Here is a 23,443-nt window from a genome sequence, read left to right on the forward strand (position 1 = left end):
TCTTCGACTTGACGAACGCGGTCGCTTATATAAGCCCCGTGGCTTCGCTCTCTCATCTTTGACCCCCTGCCTTCGACCTTTCACCTCGCTCCCCATTGGCCCGAGAAAAAGTGGGCGTGAATGCATTTTGATCCATAAATTTGCATATAGCGATCGCCCTCCAACGCCCTGGAGGCGGGGCCAAATCGCCCCTCGCTCACCGATTGGACGGAACAAAAGTGGGCGTGTGTCGTTTTTGATCCGTTTTTGGAGCTGAAAATCCGTGGTTTTGTACACGCTGTTCGGCGCGCGCCCTGCACGAGTCCAACACCGGCACCCACAAGCGGCGCAAGAACGGTGGCGATGCGACGGTTGCGAGGTGTGACGTGAAGCGGCGCCGCGGTGGGTGGTTGATGTTGTGGTTGGTGGTGGTAACAATGGCGGTTGGTCCAAAATAAAGATAGTAAAAGAAAAACGGCTATCCTGAAGAGTCGCAGCACGCATGAATAACATTTATTCCCACTAGACAACGGGTTTGGGCCTAACTACACATATACTTACCGAGATACCTCACCTAAGGGGCCTGAATGGTGGTTTGCAAATTTGGTAACCACAACAATATACACACACACACACACACACACACACACACACACACACACACACATATATATATATATATACACATATACATACATACATATATATACACATATACATATATATATATATATACACATATACATACATACATATATACATACATACATATATATACACATATACATACATATATATACACATATACATACATATATATATATATATATATATATATATATATATATATATATATATATATATATATATATATGTACACATATATATATTGTTGCGGGCCGGGGGGTCGGGTGAGAAGACCACCTTGACCTTGACATTGAGCAGACTTAACTAGGTGGGGGAAGAGCTGGGTTTACACATGAAGCTGGGTTTCCACATCACATGAAGCACAATCAGAAAACATAACGGAAGCTATGTCGATTCCAACCAGACTCCCCGGAATTGTAGGCCGTCGCACACGGATAATTCCGTGACGCGGCGGGTCGCTTAACCGACCGTGGACGCCAATAACTCAACCGCGTTACTGAGGGTCCTCCCGTCTATGGGTTAATCGGGTTACCTAATTAATCACGTGGTTTAATTACTGGTGAAACACGCCCTCGGTAAGCCTTGTCCGAACCGGATCGATCTACTGGATCGGATCACTTTTCCAGATCGGATGCAGCCGAGCGACACTGCCAAGGATGTACCGGCTAAAAGGAATGGATCGTTGGGAATAAAGTCCCGGCAAAACTTGGATTCGGAACATGTTGGATCAATGGAAGAAAAGACGAAAACGAGCAGGGAATATTCCTAATAATAATAATTTATTTACAAGCAGGCGAGGAAAGATATGTGGCGCAGTGAAGATTTATTGGGGTGTGTTGTGCAGAGATAGAAAGAAGTGTGTGGTGCGACAATAAACAGGCAACTGACAAAAGGGGACACAGAGCAGACTTAACACGGAAATAATAACAAAAACTATGACAACAATCTTCTACAATCTAACTTAAGCAGACAGGCGCCAGCACACACACACACACGCTCATACAGAGACACATAACCCGATGAAGGGAGAGTTTTGCAACCAGTGGGGGGGGGGGGGGGTTTGAGGCTGTGATCTCAGTACCTGTGCACCCGATAGCACGTCGTGCCACCAATACGTTTCAGGGAGGGGGGGATGCTCCGGGGTGCGGTACCCGACAGTGGGTGTGTTGCCTCTGGCCCAAGCCGCACGTGTGGAGACTGTGCTCATGAAGGAGGAGCTTGAGTGGAGTCCAGAGGGCGAAGGTGGAGCAGTGGGCGGGACCAGGTAGGCGGGTGGGGTCGACGTGGTGTGGGCGGAGACGAGGAGGCGGAGTCGAGGAGCAGGAGGCAGGTCGTAGCGGTGTCGAAGAGGCGTGGGCGGAGACGAGGAGGCAGAGATGAGAAGCAGGAAACACAGACCGTCCTTTATAGGGCCCGCAGCTCAGGGGGAGGGGCCATGCCGAATCTACACGTCATCACCTGAATCTGGCGCTCCGATTGGCCCCGACCCCTCACGTGGCCCGCCAGCTTGGGCCGGAAACCGCCTCACTTTGTTTCCGGCAAGGCCATCTCAAATAGCGGGAATATTGCGCTCCGACCCCACGAGATGACCTGAATCGCCCACACCGAAATTGGCACGCGAATCATCCCGGAAAAACCGGTCGAGGGTCCGGCATGCCCGCTCGGGCGTTCGACCAGCATCGATCAACGCGCTCGTTCCGCGCGCTCCAACGTGGCCTGCACTGTACATTCCCTGGCTCGATCGCAGCCTCGCTGGCCGCAGAGACGAGAAGACGTTCACCATCCGTGGAGAATCCACCGCTGCCAGAGAGGACCAGAGAGAACATTGCCATGGATAAATCCATGCACGTTTCACAAGCGGGCGTACGTGTCTGCTTTCGAGCACATTCCATACAGTGTGTGCGGTTCCGCCATTACGCACGTGGCCAGCGCTCGCGTTCACAAGACTCTGCTAGCGTGTGTGCGGGCGAACACCAACATGCGTCGGGTATTGAGGTTAAAAAAAGAACAAGCCGCTTCTACCCACACACTCCTGCCCAACATAGTGTGGAATCGGCTTTATTGGCCTCTGTAAGTGTTTCGTGCAGCGTGGGCGTCGTGCTAGCCGTGCTTCCCGTGCCGTGAAAAACACCATTCGTGCAGCCTCTAAAGAGGTATTTATTTGCATGCCTTTCTAATGCAATCGGCAATTCTCCCCAGACCATCGGAAGCTCGAGTCGACAATCCCACACTGCCAAGCACACATCACTCGCTGCACACGCCGGGTTTAGGGCTCGCCCGGGAACGAGAATCTCTGAGCTGCAGATCCCTCACCGCAGCGCCGCACACGCTGGCCTCCAAGGCGCACGTGGCCGATTTACCTCAGGAATAATCAGAAAAGAAGAGTGGGGATGAAATGAAGAAAAAAATGATTTAAGCAACCCAAGCTATAGATCATCACAACGCACTCCCTTGTTGTTCCGCTAAACAAAAGGAAGGGGACTATCGACACGTATAATAATGGAATAACTGTCTTGGGACACTATCTGTTGTATGCATGCGGTTCCGAGAACCACAACAATATATATATATATATATATATATATATATATATATATATATATATATATATATATATATATATATATATATATATATATATATATATATATATATATATAAAAAAATTCTTCATTCCTTTCTATTCCCATTAAATCTCACATAATCCAGGGTTTCCCTTTTCCCACATTTCATTAATAAGTTCTATTACTTTCTTCTCATTTTCTCCATTTTTCTCAGTCTTCTGACTCCTCTAATTTTTTCAATACAATACACATTTTGCTGCAAGGTAAAGTTGAAGTCAAATGGATCCTGAATTATATTGGAATTAACCATGCCACCATGGACTATGACATGTTGTTAACCAATGTTAAGGCGCTGTCACACCTTGACGATTTAGCCAGCGTATGACGACTTATGAAAAATTTGTCTAAAACGCTGGCACACGTCGAATACGTTATGGGTAAGTTTTGTATACGTTAAGAGCACGCTGAAAAACACTGCCATACGTCGTAGTACACTGGCTTTCATCGTCGTACTTTGCGGTTGTCCTCAAATTTTAGCATGCTTGAAATTTTACAACGTATGCCAGCGTATGACTCACATGTTCCGCTACGCTGGCCATAAGTTGAAGGCACGTTATGCGATCGTTGACACATGTCGACAAACATTACTTGTAAGTTACTCATAAGTCGAAACACGTTGAGGTAATGATTAGCGTACCCGAAACTTATTTATAACCTATGAGAAACGTGTTGTAGGCACGTTACACGATCGTTGACACACGTCGAGGCACGTTATGCAATCGTTGACACACGTCGAGGCACGTTAATTGTAAGTTACTCATCAGTCAAAACACGTCGAGGTAATGCTTAGCATACCCAAAACTTATTTCTAACCTATGAGTAACGTGCTTTGAACCTATGTGCAACATACCTCCAACGCATATTGACGTATTTGATTGACGTCTTCCGGACGACCACAGAACTTACTGAACGTGTTTCTAATTTACAGCTACCTATAATGGCGTATTGGCAGCGTTAAAAAAACAACAACAATAACTTCCGATATTTCGTCACGTGCCGTTACGTCACGTCCGATTGCCTCTTCAGTTTGCTCATGTCTTATTCTTAGTACCTCCTCTGTGAATATTTTCCGTTTGAGGATATTGTCACGTCGATGTCGAAACTTAAAAGCAAATGTCCAAATATATTTTAAAATTCGTGAGACAAAAAAAAACAACAACAATAACTTCCGATATTTCGTCACGTGCCTTCACGGAGCCAAGGAGAAAAAAAGAAAATGTGCCTTGATGGAGAAAATGTTTCGGGTATGCTAAACATTACCTCGACGTGTTTCGACTTATGAGTAACTTACAAGGAAGTGTCGACGTGTGTCAACGATCGCATATCGTGCCTACAACTTATTCCTAGCGTAGTGGAACGTGTGAGCCATACGGCGAGTACGTTGTAAAATTTTTAGGATGCTGGAAATTTCACGACGTACGAGACGTACCACGAAATATGACAGCATACTTCATCGTTTTTCAGCATGCTCTTAACGTATACACAACTTACCCATAACGTATTCGACGTGTGCCAGCTTGGTTCGGCAAAATTTTCATAGGTCGGTATATGCTGGCTAAATCGTCAAGGTGTGACTGCGTGGTTGAAACTTTCAATTTTCAGGCGGTTACGATTTAAATCGGTGTGCGGCAGGTTTTTAACAGGCTACGCCATGAGTTCGTCGGCGATACGTGCAGCGCGCTATGCCTGTTAGACTATTGTTGGGCATAGGTTGTGAACGCCGCCAACAGGCTAAGCATTCGTTGGTATAAAAGTTATCTATAAGACAACGAAACGTTCTGTGCCCGTTACTAATATGTTATGCATACGACCAACACGTTATGAATACGCCCAAAACTTATAAAAAACATCAAAATTTCACCGTACGCCAACGTTTTACATACATTTTTATACGTTGCCATTGCTGGCTAAATTGTCAAGGTGTGACAGCACCTTTAACTGCAACACTTTGACCAATGTGAATGAATGAATGAATGAATAAACAAGCAAACAAAGTTATGTTCCAGATACACAAGTGACGTGTTCACTTGGAAGCAATTTTGCCAGGATGCCCTTGCTTTGTCATAAATGATCGAAAGATGTTTTGATGATGATTTATGTCTTTTTACGAGTTATACTCAACTGCCAATTACAATATGATTACAGCACTACACATAAATGTACACACACAGGACGACAACTGACCCGGCACAAAAAAGAGCCCAAAGTCGTGTTTCCATCGCAGACGAATAAGTTTATTTTCTCAAAAAATTGCCTTTCCAGCATCTGCAGGGAATCTATACATTTTGAAACCCTTATTTGATCGCTTGGTGCATCCAATGGCACAGCATCCTGTCATTTAAAAAATAACTAGAGCGAAGTTGATGGCGTGCCATTGCAAATTCTCACGCTTCCCACCTAAAGCAAGGTTGAAAGATGACAAAAACTTCCAACAGGAATGACCGACCCAATATCAAATTTTGAGTTTAAATTTTAATTTTTTTCCCCATTTTTACCCCTGTGACCTAAAGTCCCCACCCCCTGAGCATGAACCTGGGGGTTAAATCCCCAAAAATCGTCACATATTTCATGCGTCACCCAATTGCATTTTTTGGGGTATTTGACCTTTTTACCCCACTCCAGGAGGTGGGGCCAAAAATGACTGCTCTTGCACCTTCTTGCCATGTGGTGATCATAACTACCACGTTTGGTGAATTTCTGCCCAACTGTTCAGGAGATAGTGCAACAAATGGATAGAGAGAGACAGACAGACAGACAGACAGACAGACAGACAGACAGACAGAGACTAAGCCGATTACAATATCCCCCATTTTTTTCAAATAGCGTGGGGATAATGATGAGTTATCAATGGAAATAAAATGTTACCCATGACCCACGTGACCAGAATTTTTGCGATGTGTAATGTCACCGCTTCTAATATATAAAGACTCGAGGAATTAAAGTGTGAAGTTAGAAAGGTAGAGACTAGAGAGGATGGTGAGAGAAAAAGTCAGAAGTGGGGTGTAAAAGGTTTAACGACAGTTGGTAGATACAAGGCAGGTGTATGGGGCATGTGTGAAGGGGGCGGGAGAGTGGGGAGGCACCAACATCCAAAATAATTAGATTAACCTTAATGGAACGACATACCTCTTCCATGTGATGAAGGTATGCATCTGTCAGAGGATGAAGATCCTGGCTCAACCAAACTGTTGTCATTTTCAGATTACATTTGACTGAAATCATCTTCATTCTTTAATAAAAGTTGTAGATATTTAAGGCTTACGAAAATAGTCATGGGGGAGAAATTGTGAATAAAAAGACTTAAAAACAGAATACATGCATACAGGAGATAATTGCAGTTAAACAATGACAATGAAGACAATGAAGTTAAAACCATTACAAGTACATGGTAGCAAAATAGTTATCTCCAGGACAGGTGTGCAATGTATGGACGAAAGTCAACAATGAAATGCTACACATGTACTATCAATCAAATATATTGCCTAACCTCTCTGAATATCACCAGATGCTTTGGCAAAGTAAGGCAAATTTAAACAGCCAACTCCATCTGTTGTTCATCTTTCTCCCAAAATAGCGCTGAACATGTCACAAAACAAATTCTCCTTTATGTCAGACCCACTCTGTTGACAATCTGAGTTTCTTTTTTTTGTGGTCTTGCTGCTCCCCCCCCCCACCCACATTCTCTCTGCATTGACTGTGCTTTTATTTTTGCCAAGACATTTTAATTCTTCAGAAAGCTGAACATAAACAGTTTAATTACATCTGCTCAAATGCCACTGATGCTGCACAGAATTAGAGTTCATAAAACACGATACTCCACGCAGTGTTCAAGTATATACAGGAGCGCCTTGCCATTCGCAAGGCATGTGCGGTCGAGACAAATTATCTGCGCATGTGTGGTCGAGATGAATTCTGAGCCAAGGTACTGCAAAACAACCGACTTGTCTTCCTATTCATGTTCAAAATATAACATTCAATTTAATTAGGTTGTTCCTCCATCATAAACTGATAAGACAGACAGAAAGACAGACATGAACCATTTGCTGAACCCTGCTTTCATATATCTATGTACGTGGAGCAATAATCATACCATAGCTTTCCTGGGAAACAAGTCCAAGGACTGGTAGCACACACGTCAACGTCTTTGCTCACATTTTACATTCTTGAAAACCCCAAAAATTGTTGAATAAAATTTGCAATTTTTTTTTTAATTACACATCATAATGACAAAACCTCAGTGTCACAATCAACTCAACTATACTTACCATAACACCATCACAAAATCATACATTGCATGTCAATTTTGTTTGGCTGAGCTCTGTTTCTTACCCCGAGCTGGAGTGATTTCTTGCTCTCTAATGGAAATGTACAGTTGGAGAGAGAGCTGCGGGGCAGACCCGAGGAAGGCTTGAAGCACAGCCGTACGAAAGAATGCCTGTCTGTGAGTGTAAAGCCGGCCTTCTCCACGACCAATCTCTCTTACCTAAGAAGGAAGACAAAGGGACCACAGTGAGAGGAATTAGAGGACCGATGGGATCCATTGGAAGAAAATGGAATGGAAACAGTGTGCCAATGAATACCACATCAGTGCAGGACCCAGAAGGAGAAAGACGAGTTCTGTGGGTGATGCAAGCATAGGGCTCTTCCTGCTTCCCCATCCGGCAATACAACCAAGTCACCTCCACAGCTCTAGTGTAACAAACAGCAACTTTGTACACAAAACAAATCAGCAAAAGCAATGTATAAAATACAAGTCTGGAGACTGCGATGATTCACGAGCAATGTACACGGTTCGCCTTTTTCATTTTTTGACCTTCAAGGGGACGCCACGGGCAAACTGGCGGGAATCGGGAAAAACGTAAATGATGAAAGTTGTAGTACTCGAAGACCACTACTTGCATACCAACTTTAATTCAAAACAGTTGAAAACCCTAGGAGCTTGATGCCCAATTTATTGATTTTTTTGACATTTTTTAAGTTCGTGACCTTGTGACCTTGACCTTGGGACAAAAAAAAAAAATAAAAAATAAAATCGAGCTCCGTGGGGCTATGGAGGTGCCTTTTGGCTAACCAAATACCGAAACCCCTGCCAGATTGGACAAACCCCCTCGGAGAAGATGCAACTTGAAACCGGCTACCCCCTAAAAACACGTTTTTTGGGCGTGGCTCCGCCCATAATGGGAGCAGCACGCCCATTCTCCGGAAAACATAACTAGATCATGATACAAACCTCGCACCCTAATTTTATCAAGATCGGATCAAAACCCACGGAGCTATGCTCGTGACAGACAGACACACACCCATAACAAATATAGTGGTCACTTACTGACTCGTGAACCAATAATAGGATACAAAAGCAACAACAACAAATCACATTATGATGGAGCAAATGTATATGGTTATGTATACAGTATTTGTGACCAAAACATCTTCAAATTTTCTTTCACAAATTCCACCATATTTTACATACATATATATATATATATATATATATGTATATATATATATATATATATATATATATATATATATATATATATATATATATATATATATATATATATATATATATATATATATATATATATATATATATATATAAAACCTAAGAAACACATCCATGACTTACCTGTATTCATCAGAACTAATATTTTTGTTACTTTGACTTATTCATTGAGATCGAGATCTGGGCAAAAGAAAAAACCGTATTTTGTGGTGTATAAACCGCCCTTTTTTATTGGCCAAAAAAGGGTAAAAGTTAGGGGTTAATCACGAGTATAGAAAACATAAATAAATAAATCAGTCTTAAAAACGATCAACGCTGAATTTCAATTCTGTTCAGAATGAACACTTTTTTTTAAGCAGTTAGACCTGCTGTTAAGCTGAATTCTGCCGTTTAAAATTTGAAAATCGGTTCAGGTTAAGAGTTTATGCAACATTTCATTAACCGTGTGCAGAAATTAAATAAAGTCACACTTGTAAACATCAGGTAACATCCGGAGACGCACGGAGTTTATGTACGTGGCATATATAGAACCTTGCGGCTCTGAAAACGCCATTAAAAACAAAAGAACACCTGGTCTCACATCAAAAGAAGAATTATTCACAATCGCTAGAGTCTAATAATGGAGCACCCACCTCAAATAAGCTTGCACACAAACTTACATGCATCCGACAACAGGCTGTGGGTGGTCACATGACCCTTAAGAAGGGTCGCTTTGTGTTTCACGAATGCCTCGGCTTATGTCACCAGATTACATCACGTATAATCCATTCTATCTATCAAGATGAAAAGGGGCTCATTTAACACAGCGTTCAAACTCTCCGTCTGCCGATCTGCAGAAGAGTTTGGGAACCGGGAAGCTGGGAGACGATTTGGCATGAACGAGTCCATTATCCGGTGCTAAATAACAACCAAAGCAACGATAGAGAAGATGCCAAGGAAGAAGGTGGCGCTGAGGGGAAAGTCAGTGAAGTGGCCTCAGCTCAAAGAGTGTCTTGTCACTTGGGTCCGGGAGAAGAGAGCAGAGGGTTACGCCATCTCAACACGTGCTCTCTGGCTGAAGGCGAGGAGTTCAGCTGAGAAGCATGACATTGGGGATTTCACAGCCAGCCCGTCGTTGGCCTACTGGTTCATGGTAAGCCGCCATCAACTGTGGGTTCGACGCCACACAATCTCCCAACATCTACCTGATGATATGGCTGATAAGACGTCCATAACTCAAGGTGTGGGAGGAAATAGTGTCAGACATCATCAAGCGAGCATTTCTGAAATGCTGCATCTCCAACATGGATGGCACCAGACGACGACATCATTTGAGAGGAAGAGGCTGAAAATTACAGTGACAGCGACGGGGACTTGCTCTACCCTGATTTGGACAAGGAGTTACATGCCGTCTTCGATGAGGAAAGCATTGATGAGGATTTCCTTGGGTTTTGCTGGAAAACTTCATTAAACCCAAATGGCCCTTTTCAGGGCCACAAATCCACAAGAAATATGTATGATACCAGTATGAATCCCTTTTCTTCCTTTTTCAAGGAACAAGACAAATCCTCTTTATGATATTAAAAAATAAGAAAGAAAAATAAAATTTTCTTGGTATCCTCTCCTCTTTCTTGAAAATGAGAATAAGTCTGTTAGATGAATTGAGCGGACATGGGAGTGAGCATGTTGATACCTCCATCACTTTGTTCTGTACAATGTTAATGAACAAACGTATTTAGATATAGATCAGAAAATAAAATGATCAATATATTCACTTCTTTTGAGGTTAAAAAGCATGGGTGCGGATAATACACCAGAAAATATGGTATACGAAATAAAAACCCAGCTGGAAGTCCAAGGAAAGTGGTGTATTGGGGGCACGTCTGCTCTGTATGGCTCGCAGTTCGACTTTCTATTCCAGTTTTTGATATTATGTTGACCTTCCCTTCCAGCTCCAACTGATAATTTAAAATAAATATAAGTTTGTGCTCAGTTCCTTTTGTATTTATTCCTGTTGGGTTCTGACTTCTGATTTACAGTATGCAGTATATTCAGTCAGAGCACAAGATACATTTGGCCGACCATCCCCACCATCCCATCCAGCATTATCCACACACCCCCCTCCCCACAAACCCCAATTCACCATCACCCCCACTAACCCACACCCCCCATTCCCAAACTCCTCACTCCCAGAGAAAGCAAGCATGGTCAAAGATGCCTACACCTCTGCAACGACATATGGTGAGGCGCACAAAATGTGCTGATCCACACAAGTAATAATAAAAAAGGGATTAAAGATAGAGGTTATCTTCTATAGTTTCATCAAGAGGTATACTTATGGACAATTATGATCACAACCCAGGTTGCATGAATGGTCAAGCAACTCCACCCTGCCAAAGACAGGTGCAGTGCTGGATCCTCATTTTAAATAAATAAATAAATAAATGGGCCACTGGATCTGTAGCTTATCTGGACCCTGGCCTAATGTTGTAACCCAAATTTGGTAGCATTCTGACTGGTGGGTCTGGAGAAGATGACTTTTGAAGAAATTTACTAAGTCGGCCATTTTGACCTTCTCAAAGTCACATGACCGGAATGAGCTTTGCAATCCCTGTTACCAATCAGGAGAGGAGCAATGCTGACAAATTTCAGCTGGATCGTCCCAGCGGTTTGCCTGAATAAGTCAAAAAAGGAGACGGGTGGACAGAAGGTGCGCGATGACAATACTTGATCTCGAATTGAAATTCCAGATAAGCTTAAAAAAACAACAAAAAAGTTGCCCAGTGATATACATATACATATACAATATACATATATACACGGTTGAGGTTTATGCAAGAGCCAGTGCAGAATGGAAGGAAACAAAATGGAAAGGGGAAACATCATCAGGAGAGTAGAAGTGAGAGACGGTGAGATTAAGAATGGGAGATGGATGAACGGTGCATGATGACAATACCTGATCCATCCATCATCCATTAGGACCATACTCTGTGCAGAGCGTTGGTGCCGCCGAAGCAGTCTCCTTGGCTATTGGGAACAATCCTGGACGGGTCGCCACTCCGACACAGTATACCAGCATGCTGGCACTCATTTTGCCGACCTCGGAAGGATGACAGGCAGAGTCAACCCCACCTGGTGTTAATTCAACAGCTGAGCGGGATTTGAACTCAGGACCCTAGGATCCCAAGCCCACTACCCTAACCATTAAGCCAACACCAGGCATACAATACCTGATCTCGAATTGAAATTCCAGACAAGCTAAAAAAAAACAACAAAAAGTCGCCCAGTGATATACATATTGTTGCGAATTCGCACCCGCCAGCGTGCGATCGGCCGCTCGACTCGAATGGCGGCCGCCTCGCCCACCGGAACGGACAATTCTGTCGTGACCCTCTCGGAACAATGCTGGGAGCTAGTCACGGGTGGGGGTTTAACCCCACCACGACCGTGCCAATTGTCCACCCGCGCAGGATAGGGTTGCTCGCCAAATTTGATCGACCTAAGTACCTGCGCGGGTGGTCGACCGGGCGATCGTACCTCGCCACAGGCCGACTCCGGACACTAACCGCTTAAGCGGTCCATTCCGTGCTATCGGGATAACCGAGCGGTGTTATCGTCGACCTGGACGGTTCAGATTAATTACCGGGCATATTAAGCCCACTACGAACCCTTTACGTGAAGCAGGATGGAGGGTCAATAAAGAAAAGACGAAGCGAAACGGGAAAACAGTTCACACAATGCACATTTATTACCCAACACACGGAAAGCACACATATACAGCCAAACAGTCAAAATGCACATGTAGCAGTTACAACAAAAGAAACAATGACGCAGAGTTACTACCAACTACGCGCACACACGGCAACACTTATACAGTTCTACTTTACAGACAGCGCCAACACACATTTACTCAAAAGCAAAGGAAGGAAGCCACCCTCATAGACAAGGGGGCAGACGGGCCTGTAGGCCAATATGCGCGCGTGACCTGAAGGAGCGGCCAGGTCCGCGAGACCGGGGGGTCCTACCCGCATCCTCGTGACGCGTTGGCGGACGAGCCGCAGATGTGGCCACGTAGCTGTGCCCCGACTCCGTGCTCCTTGGCGGGTTTCGTTGGCACGACGTTTGGAGTGGGGTGGGAACGGGGCCCCCTTGTTGCACTATCTCAGCGCGGGGGAAAGGGGGAATTGTTGATTCCCTGGGGGAGGGAGAATGGCTGGCTGGCTAGGGTCCCGCGACGAGCGATCTCGTACCGCGACCTCGTCGCCGACCGCCATCCTTCTCGCCTCGGACCCGAGCTCCTTGGCCTCTTCCCACAACTCTCCTCAGCCGACTGCAGAACCCAACTCGATGCCTTCGCCACCCGACTCCACTCTCTGCCACACCGATGACTCGACTCACTCTGCCCTGCCGACACACTGCTACTGCCACGATTCGCCTTGCGCTCGCCGTTTTATAGGCCAGCAGGAGAAAACAATATGCAAATTTCCGGATCAGGATGACCTCGGGGGCGGAGCCACACTCGCCAATTGGACGGAGGAAAAGTGGGCGTGAACCTCCCCTGATCCTAGAATTTGCATTTATCGATTTTACACAGATGCACCTGGAGGCGGGGCCAAGCCGCTCCGCGCTTGCTAATTGGATGGATCAGAAGTGGGTGTGTAGCGTTCTTGATCCGAATTCTCCCTCGGAAAGGCCGCTATTTGCACTCGCGGCTCGGTGCGTATCTTGAACGAGCCCAAAACAGCCCGACGCTCAGTGTTCACAAGTGGTGCGGGAATGGCCGTAGAAGGAGAGAGGTGAGGGTGGTGGAGGGTTTATCGGTGGTGGTTTGATGGTTAAGGTGCCGTTTGGGAATGACGGTGATGCGATGTTTGCGGGATTGAGTTGTGAAGGTAAAGGTCGTGGCTGTTGGCGTTGTTGTTGTTGTCTGAGGGTTGGAGCGTGGTTGCAGTTGGTGACGATGGCTGGCGTGGTGGTTAAGGTGGTTGTGTGATGGCGGTTGAGACGTGGTTGGTTCAAAATAAAGATAGAACAGAAAAACGGCTATCTCAAAGCGTCGCAGCCCGAATGAATCACATAAATTCCCTCTAGACAACGGATTTGGGGCTAACTACACATGTACTTAGAGATATCTCACCTATGGGCCCTTCATGGTGTAATGCGAATTTCCACAGCCGTAACACTATGTACATATACATATACACGATTGAGGTTTATGCAAGAGCCCCAGTGCAGAATGGAAGGAAACAAAATGGAAAGGGGAAACACCATCAGGAGAGTAGAAGTGAGAGAGGGTGAGATCAAGAATGGGAGATGGCCACATGGGGGTGAAAAACTGCATACAAGCTTCTTTCGTATGCAGCAATGTAGCATCATTGGCTGAGTGCGGCTGTGCTGCTGATGCAGTGCCCTCTGTAGGTTAGAGCAGGAATTTGTAATTTGTTCATGGTGCCAGCGATAGCTCACATACACTTCACAAAGGATACGGTGGGGAAAAAACAAATGAAACAAACCAACCAACAAACAAAGAAGAAAAAGACGTCGTGCAGAACACGATACTTGCAAAGTCTACCCCCCCCCCTCCAAAGGTTTCCATGGATACATCAAATTGTCCATTTCTTTAAGATTAACATTGATAATTTTAATCAAAGCTCAGGTCAATCGGATGAAAATTGACAAATTTTCAGTTGAAAAATGGTGATTTTAGAAGCTTGATCTTGAGGTGACCTTTTGATCTCAAAAATAGTTGGTTTCCCAATTCAGTGACACAATATGCAAATCCTGTTCAAATTTCAAGTAAATCGGATGAAAAATGATGATTTTAGAAATTTGATCTTAAGATGACCTTTGACCTTAGAGCTCAAAACCAATAAGCTTCTCAGTTGAGACTACCTCTACAATTTTGTAAAGTTTCATGATGATCGGTTTCGAATTGTGACTGTTTGGGATTGAAAGAGACAGAATAACAAAATCGACTGACCGATATACTTGAAAAAAACTTCGATTTTGCAAGTAACAAAAAGAGGGGGGGGGGGATAAATCACAATACCCAGGAAAAGGTTGTGCTTGGGAATTAGGTCATTTGGGGTGCAACAGATCATGAGTATGTATGGGGGATGACGTGAGGAGAGATGTTACAAGAGGCTTAACAAATTGAATTGTCCTCATTTAAATACTCAATATACTCATTATTCATCCCCTTCCATTATACAGAAATAGAACATGGGACATATCAATCTCTCATTCCATCATTTTTTAAATCCAAGATATAAACTCTTGGAGAAGTGAGGTCACAGAGGGTAAAATAGCAACAAACTGATAGTAGAGAAGTGGGGCCACAGTTGGATTCAACAAGGGAACGAATGAACAGGAAAAGAGAAAGTATGGGAGGAAACACATTAACCTGAAGGTAGGTGGGTTAAGTAGGATTAATGGGGGCATGAGAGATCGGGGGTAACGTGTAGGCCACCCATTCAGTCGTGTAAAACTACCCCATACAGGCCCATATCAAGGGAAGGGGGGGGGGAGGATACATACCCCCTCCAAAATCTAAAAGGTCCACATTATTTTAGAAGCATTCTTTTTAGTGAGGTGAATTTGCAAGGAGAAGAAGAAGGAGAAGAAGAAGAATGAGAAGACGAAGAAGAAGAAGAAGAAAGAAAAAGAAGAAAAGACAAATAATACGAATGCAGCCTTCCTCAAACACTACTTCGATAGATCTTAATGATAAACTTACTTGTAACCTGCACAATCTACGAAATCAGGTTATCACTTGACCCTGTCTCCTTGGTTAGTGTGTTCCACTGAACGCTTGTGTGTGACCATACCGTTAATGTAAAAGCCAATCCCATTCAAGCTTTTATGCAGTGAGCATGCATATCATCTGATACCAGTCGAAAGCCAGTGTGGAATGAATCATGCATGGCGGATGTTACCTGAAATGGTAAGCATGTTGTGTGGAACTTGGAAAGCTGCTGAAAGACGAAGCGAACGGTAAGTGCCTGCTTCGAAGTGTTTCTAAAAATTTATCAGATCCTCGCATTGTGCTGTGGAGGGCCTATGTTTACCTGGGAGAAAGTAATTTTTTTAAAAAGAATCATGCTTTTGATCATCAAATACATTGTTTCTCATCTCTTCTTCCGCCCCCTTCCAACCGCTTACTATGTATTGACCACTAACACTAATTCGATAGACCTTAATGATGAACTTACAGTACTTGTAATATTACAAAAACAAAAGTACAACATGTCTGCAAATCAGTGTATTCATGTTATGTTCCCTTTTCAGAGGTGGTGTTTCCTGTCATTTGTCACTTGGTGAATTGAACTTGAACTCGAACTTTCATCTGCATTTGACGACTTCAATCAATGAAACAGTATTTGAAATGCTGTAATGTTGATGCCATCCTGACATATGGCCTGAAAATGCCCCAAAATGAAAACCCATTCAGCTCTGTATTTGACACTTTCACGATCCATGGTGAAGCAACGCGGTGGGCCTCCGATCCCGCGACGGACATGATGACGCGGCGGGCCTCCGATACCGCGACGGGCATGAGGACACGGCAGGCCTACGATCCTGTGCGGAACGTGCATGATGACGCGGCGGGTCGACGATCCCGCGACGTGCATGACGACGCGGCGTGCCTCCGATCCCGCGACGGGCATGACAACGCGGTGGGCCTCCGATCCCGCGACGGGCATGATGACGCGCGTGCCTCCGATCCCGCGACGGGTATGATGACGTGGCATGACTCCAATCCCGCGACGGGCATGATAACGCGGCATGCCTCCGATCCCGCAACGGGCATGATAACGCGGCGTGCCTCCAATCCCGCAACGGGTATGACTACGCGGCGTGCCTCCGATCCCGTGACGGGTATGATGACGTGGCATGACTCCAATCCCGCGACGGGCTTGATAACGTGGCATGCCTCTGATCCCGCAACGGGCATGACGATTTGGCATGCCTCTGATCCCGCAACGGGCATGATGACGCGGCGGGCCTCCGATCCCACGACGGGCATGACGACGTGGCGAGACAACGCGGCGCGCCTCCGAACCCGCAACGGCATGACAACGCGGCGTGCCACCGATCTCGCGATGGGCATGATGATGCGGCGGGCCTCAGATCCCGCGATGGGCATGATGATGCGACGGGCCTCCGATCCCGCGATGGGCATGATGATGCGACGGGCCTCCGATCCCACGACGGACATGATGACGCGGCGGGCCTCCGATCCCACGATGGGCATGATGATGCGGCGTGACTCCGATCCCACGACGGGCATGACGACGTGGAGTGCCTTCGATCCCGCAACGGTCATGACAACACGGCACAATTATGCTCTTCAGGGTCCAATGTTTTGAAGCTACACAACCCCCTCCATCCCTAACACCCCTTCAAAAAATAATGTATATGGGCCTGCCATGGACATTTCTCAACCACTTTTTGTAAATAAACAAATAAAATACTGGGCACACTCTGCCCTTTGCTGCAATGACGTTTACATGGTAGTCATGCAAACCCCAAGGAGAGAGACAAACGTTCGAATCATTTCAGTCTGTGTAATGGTAAGCGTGGAGGCAGCACATTCCCAAGCACGGATATACCACAACAGGAACAAAAAAAATTCCAAAAATCCCCTGAGCACGCACAGGGACACACCTGACAAGCGCACCCATTTGGAGGAGGTGCAGCAACAGGACGAGAGGTCGGTCACGTCCGATGTCCCTGTGGATGACGACCAGAGCCAGTTGTACAGCGAGCGAGGCGACGAGGGCGAACAAGAGCGTGAGGCCGAGCCAAGTCGGGTCCCCCGCAGTGCCGTAAAGAGCCGCGGTGACGCAAGCGGCCACAAATTCGGCCACGAGTAGGAACACCGAGGCAGCAACTCCAACAGGAACGGCTGGCCGGACACCGTTTTGCCACGTCATGATCAACGTGGTGCTCTCCCGTCAGTACGAAGCCAATGAAGCACTGAGATTGAGCTGGTGAAGAAATGCCAAGAAGAGGACGTCATTTGCTTTTGTTTTCACTCGTCGTGTGTACATTTGAAATATCTAAACACCTTACAAAAGGGACATAGAAAACTGGTTTGTGTACATGTGGAATACCATTTTGTGTAAAATACAACCCGACTTTAAATACTATGGTGAGAGTTTATGCAAATTACAATTCGAGCAAACAACCCTCGGAATTTTCATTCACCGCTTTAAAAAGGAACCATTCCTGCACCTGTTTATAAAAACAACACGTTTAAGAGAAAATGCAGACATAAAAGACCCAAAAATAAATACAACACGGACGTTCTTACCTGACAAGATTTCCCGTGTTCGCCTTTCGGTCCAAGGCCTCTCGGACAAGGGATCGCTGTGATCTAGAAATTGAGAATCAATTAGTCCTATTTGGAAAAACGAAACAACATCCGACGAAGAACCATTAGCCAAGGAATCCGACTCTGCCGATATATATATATATATATATATATATATATATATATATATATATATATATATATATATATATATATATATATATATATATATATACATACATATATAGACTTGAAACCAGCACAATTGAACGTAACCTACAGCTTTAAACCACTTATTATGGCGTCGCCCGCGACACTGTCACAAATAATTATCCCAAATGCGACGTGGAAACAAAGCGCTACACAATCATCCAAGATGCAAAATGAATATGGATCCAGACACAACATCCGTGCAAAATAATTGGCACATCTCTCAAAACAAAACTGTCAAACTTAAGCAATACAAGTACTCAAGAGGGTGTAGACAACCACAAGGAAAAGATAATTGGGTTACCCAACTGTCATGCCAGGGTAGAGGAACTGGAACATCTGATCTAACAAATAACAGGGAGTTGCCAGACAGATCTTTCCACATCGACAGGACAATAGCAAGCCAATCATTTTACGAGATCGTTTTGAAGGGCTTCGACCATTTCAAATCAAAGATCATTATGAGATCAACGAACGCGTCCTTATCCAAAACCTACCTTTCTATGAACTAGTCTTTATAGTCTCGAACGTCCCTAATCTCTGCAATGCAGACATCAACGCTCTGCGGTAAAGCACGAAATCAACAGCATGAAGCAAGTTGGGCAGAAATGATGAGAAATACAGGCCGGAACAGAATTGGCTTCACAAAGGGCACAGGTGGAGGTGAACACCGATACGAAAGAGCAAAGCGAAATGCGCAGTTGGTGCATAATACCTTGGAAGGATAATTTGTGGACATGCGACGATAGGTGGAGAAAAGGGCGCGGCAGTGACCGACACCCGCTGGGAGGAGCCAACACCTGATTGATTGCGAGAAAGAGCTTGCTGCAATGGAAGTGAAGAAGACCTTGTTTAGGACTGTAGACACAAGTGGAAACTGTTAATACATACACAAATACGGAGTGAATTTTTTTTCGACCTATTCATTTGTACGCCAACATACAGGAGAAAAAAATGGTGAAAAAAAAGGAGAATCGCGACAAAAATATCTGATCGAGATTATTCCCTTGAAGACGTTGGGTTAAATGTTAAACGCCTGGGATGTTTTGAAACCGAAATCTCTGGATTATGATCATGAATACACTCCCATGCGGTGCATGGCTGGTGGTTGTATTTGTATACAGGGAGCACAGTTTTGTGCCTTGTGTGTCGCTGATGCAGTGCCCTCTCTGGAGTAAGCAGGAAATTTGGAATTTGTTTAGTGTGCCGGAAATAACTCCTCCTCCTCTTCTCAAAAGCCACCGTGGAATATTTTACGTCAACCAACAACCAGTGCTGGCTGACGGGTCCACGGGCTTCAGGTCCACCCGAGGGACGGCACACAAAATGGTGCATCACCCTACCTGCTAAACACCAGAATGACAGTTTAGAGCTGGGTCAAAATTTGAACCAAGTAAAATGTGACTTGCAGGCGATTGACAGACAAATGAACAAGAAAGATGTCGTGCATAGCAATCCATACATACAACAAACTAAAAAAATAAAATAAAAAACAGCCTTTTTACAGCCATTTTTCTCTGCTGAGCAGGGGTTAGCTTTTTGCGGGTTCCCTGCAATCATGGTTCCCTTCTTGAGGCAATGTTTTTTTATGGCCGGATGCCCTTCCTGACGCCAACCCTGGTCGCCTCTTATGACACACAGGGATAGGGTACACCTATTCTAACCGGGGCGTACACCGGGACTCATTTCTCCGACCTCGGAAGGATGACAGGCTGAGTCAACCCCCTGGTGTTAATTCAGTGGCCAGAGGGGTTCAAACTCAGGATCCTAGGATCCCATGCCAGCTACCCTAACCACTAAGCCAACACCAGGCTCACATACAACAACCTGGACATGAAAAATAATTGGTGGTTGAATTAAATGACCAAATATGCAAATCCTCTTCAAATTTCTAGTCAATCAGATGAAAATTGACAATTGTAGAAATACGGCCTATGTCGACCTATGTCGACCTTTTGGCCGATGTTGACCTCAAAAATAATAGTGACCTGACATGCAAATCTTCAAATTTCAGGTCAATGGGATGAAAACTGAGGGTTTAAAAAATTTGGCCAATGTTGACCTTTTGACCTAAAAACAAGGCTTTTTTCCTTATGACGACGAACTCCAGCAGGTGGTGAAGTTTCTTGAAGATCGGTTTAAAATTGCAACCTGTAGGGAATTGACATACAGACTAACAGACGCGACCAACCAATATATGATAGTTGAACATCTTTGATTTTCACAAATTAACAAACAGTCAGAATGGAATGAAATCATAACCTCTGCCCACCCTCGGTGGTGGAGCGTGGAGGGAACAATGATATACCCACTCCTTCTTCTTCTTTACAAGTCCGCCCTGAAGGTGGACGGAGGTAGGTTATGTTTTCACCTGTCTGTCTTACATGCAAACTAAGATACCAAACTATATTGGTTGGTCTGGTCTGTTATTCTGTTTATTTGTCTTTGTAAATCAATTGCTTGCAGGTCACATTTTTACTCTGATCTTCACAATGCTTCATCACTTGGTAGAGTAGAGGTGGTGACAAGCTGGAAGCATATCGGTTTCGAGGTCAATAAGCCAAAAGGTCAAAGGCCAAGGTCACATAAATCGTCAATTTTCAACCCATTCAATTGATATCCACATATAACTAGATGGTATTCATAGAATACTTACCCCACGGAGTCTTGAGAAGGACTTGGTGCGAGCCAACTCTTGTTTATTATGGTTTTTGTACACCGCTCCTTCCCAATTCCATCTCCAGCAATGCAGGACGTCGTCGCCAGGTGCCGAAGGAAGGGAGTACTCAGTTTTCACTCTGTTTTCTTTCTTGTTTTCTTGTTACTTGCAAAATCGAAGATTTTTCAAGTACAACACATTGCCAAAAGTATACGGACACCCCTTCTAATTTGTGGATTCGGCTATTTCAGCAACACCCATTACTGACAGGTGTATGAAATCAAGCACACACCCATGCAATCTCCATAGACAAACATTGGTAGTAGAATGGGCCGTACTGAAGAGCTCAGTGACTTTCAACATGGCACCGTCATAGGATACCACCTTTCCAACAAGTCAGTTCATCAAATCTCTGCCCTGATGGAGCTGCTCCGGTCAACTGCAAGTACTGTTATTGTGAAGTGGAAATGTCGAGGAGCAACAACAGCTCAGCCGTCAAGTGGTAGGCCACACAAGCTCACAGAACGAGAACGCCGAGCGCTGAAGCGCATAAATTTGTCTGTTGTCGGTTGCAACACTCACTACCGAGTTCCAAACTGATTCTCGAAGCAATGTTAGCACAAGCACTGTTCATCGAGAGCTTCCTGAAAATGGTTTCCATGGCCGAGCAGCCGCACACAAGCCTAAGATCACCATGCGCAATGCCAAGCGTCGGCTGGAGTGGTGTAAAGCTCACCAGCATTGGACTCTGGAGCAGTGGAAACGTGTTCTCTGGAATGATGAATCATGCTTCACAATCTGGCAGTACGACGGACGAATCTAGGTTTGTGGATGCCAGGAGAACACTACCTGCCCCAATGCATAATGCCACCTGTAAAGTTTGGTGGAGGAGGAATAATGGTCCAGGGCTGTTTTTCATGGTTCGGGCTAGACCCCTTAGTTCCACTGAAGGGAAATCTTAACACGACAGCATACAATGACATTCCAGATGATTCTGTGCTTCCAACTTCATGGCAACAGTTTGGGGAAGGCCCTTTCCCATTTCAGCATGGCAATGCCCCCATGCACAAAGCGAAGTCCATACAAGAATGATTTGTCGAGATCGGTGTGGAAGAACTTGACTGGTCTGCATAGTGAGACTGGCCCTGAACTCAAACCCATCAAACACCTTTTGGATGAATTTGAACGCTGACTGTGAGCCAGACCTAATCGCCCAACATCAGTGCCTGACCTCACTGATGCTCTTGTGGCTGAATGGAAGCAAATCCCCGCAGCAATGTTCCAACATAGAGTGTAAATTCTTCCCAGAAGAGTGGAGCCTGTTATAGTGTTGTGAATCTGGAAGCCATGAGCACACAACATACAGGTTCTATAGCTCAGTTATTTCGATAAATGTTGATAGATAGCTTCCTGTCCCTTGTCTAATGGGTGATTAAATGTACTTGCGCTGAGTAGTTATTTTGATAGGGTTTTTCTATTATTTTTACACCACCAACACAACGCCGAGAACACCGCATCACCCTCACCTCGCTCACACCGACGCCATTGTCTGCGTGCGTGTCAGCACGTACGTGGGCGGAGTTCAAGGAGGAGCCTCGCGGCAGCCCTCGACCAATCAGCGTGCAACGAGTGAGGTGACCGTCGCCTGGCCAATCAGACTTCCCCGACTGTGTGAGGGGTGGTCCACGTGATGTCACCACGCCCGGGCCAATCAAAGAGCTTGCCGCCCATTTTGGCCAGTGAGAGACAAGCAATTTGTGCGCCAAAGCTGGCCAGTGAGAGAGACGAGCGATTTGCGTGCCGAAACCAGCCAGTCAGAGAGGGAGGGTCGCGAGGAGGCGCCCCTCCCCCTCTGAAGAGGGGGGTATAATTATGGGCGCGGTCTGCACGCGCGAGGAGTTCTGGCAAGAAGTGAGCATCTGCACGCAAGGTGGTTGAGTGCGAAAGCGTCTGCGCACGGAGTGGTCGGTGCAACGGAGGGTCTTCTCCTGCCGGCCTTCACCCCTTCCTCTTTATCTCTTTGCTGATGGCTCCCCCCTCTGCCATACCATCTGTCATCCCTCAGATGGGAAAGCAGCAGCTTCTTCGCTCTCTGCATATCTGGATAAAATCACAAGTTGTTCTAACATGTGGAACATGTCTTTCAACCCTGACAATTCTCACACTCTCACTTTGTCTCTCAAAAAGAACTGTCTGGAACACCACCCCCCCCCCCCCCAATCTACTTTCTCAACAATCCTCTGGAAGAAGTCCTTTCATTCAAGCTTCTGGGTCTCACTATCTGCCATGATCTTTTCTTGGAAAGCCACATTTCAAACCCCGCCTCCAAACCAAGTCGCCGACTGGGAATTCTCCGTCATGCAAAGTCCTTCCTCGGTCCACCTGAGCTCCTGACCAAGATGCCAAGATACAAAGCTTCCGTCCGCTGCCTGATGGAGTACTGCTCTCCCCTCTGGGCTGGTGCTCCCGCCTCTCACCTTTCTCGGCTTCACGCTGTGGAAACCAAGGCATTTCGGATCATT

General features: G+C 45.4%; 1 protein-coding gene across 4 annotated transcripts in view; it reads right to left on the reverse strand.

Annotated features, from left to right (window-relative positions):
• LOC147015614 (endoplasmic reticulum membrane adapter protein XK-like) overlaps positions 1-21,103 on the reverse strand; it is a 35,610-nt gene extending 14,507 nt beyond the window's left edge. The window contains exons 1-7 of one of the 4 annotated variants that reach the window (XM_085850535.1): positions 20,919-21,103; positions 18,978-19,087; positions 18,760-18,824; positions 18,053-18,115; positions 17,404-17,726; positions 7,832-7,940; positions 7,581-7,734 (exon numbers count right to left, since the gene is read on the reverse strand). In XM_085850535.1, the coding sequence (XP_085706661.1) occupies positions 7,581-7,734; positions 7,832-7,940; positions 17,404-17,672 (532 nt within the window). In that variant the 5' untranslated portion in view covers positions 17,673-17,726; positions 18,053-18,115; positions 18,760-18,824; positions 18,978-19,087; positions 20,919-21,103. The other 3 variants (XM_085850536.1, XM_085850534.1, XM_085850537.1) reach the window with 3 other exon arrangements.
• Between the last annotated feature and the right edge of the window lie 2,340 nt (positions 21,104-23,443).

The sequence above is a fragment of the Eptatretus burgeri genome, chromosome 12 (assembly GCF_056783735.1).
Source record: "Eptatretus burgeri isolate ZD-2024b chromosome 12, Ebu_testis_v1, whole genome shotgun sequence".
Classification (NCBI taxonomy): domain Eukaryota; kingdom Metazoa; phylum Chordata; class Myxini; order Myxiniformes; family Myxinidae; genus Eptatretus; species Eptatretus burgeri.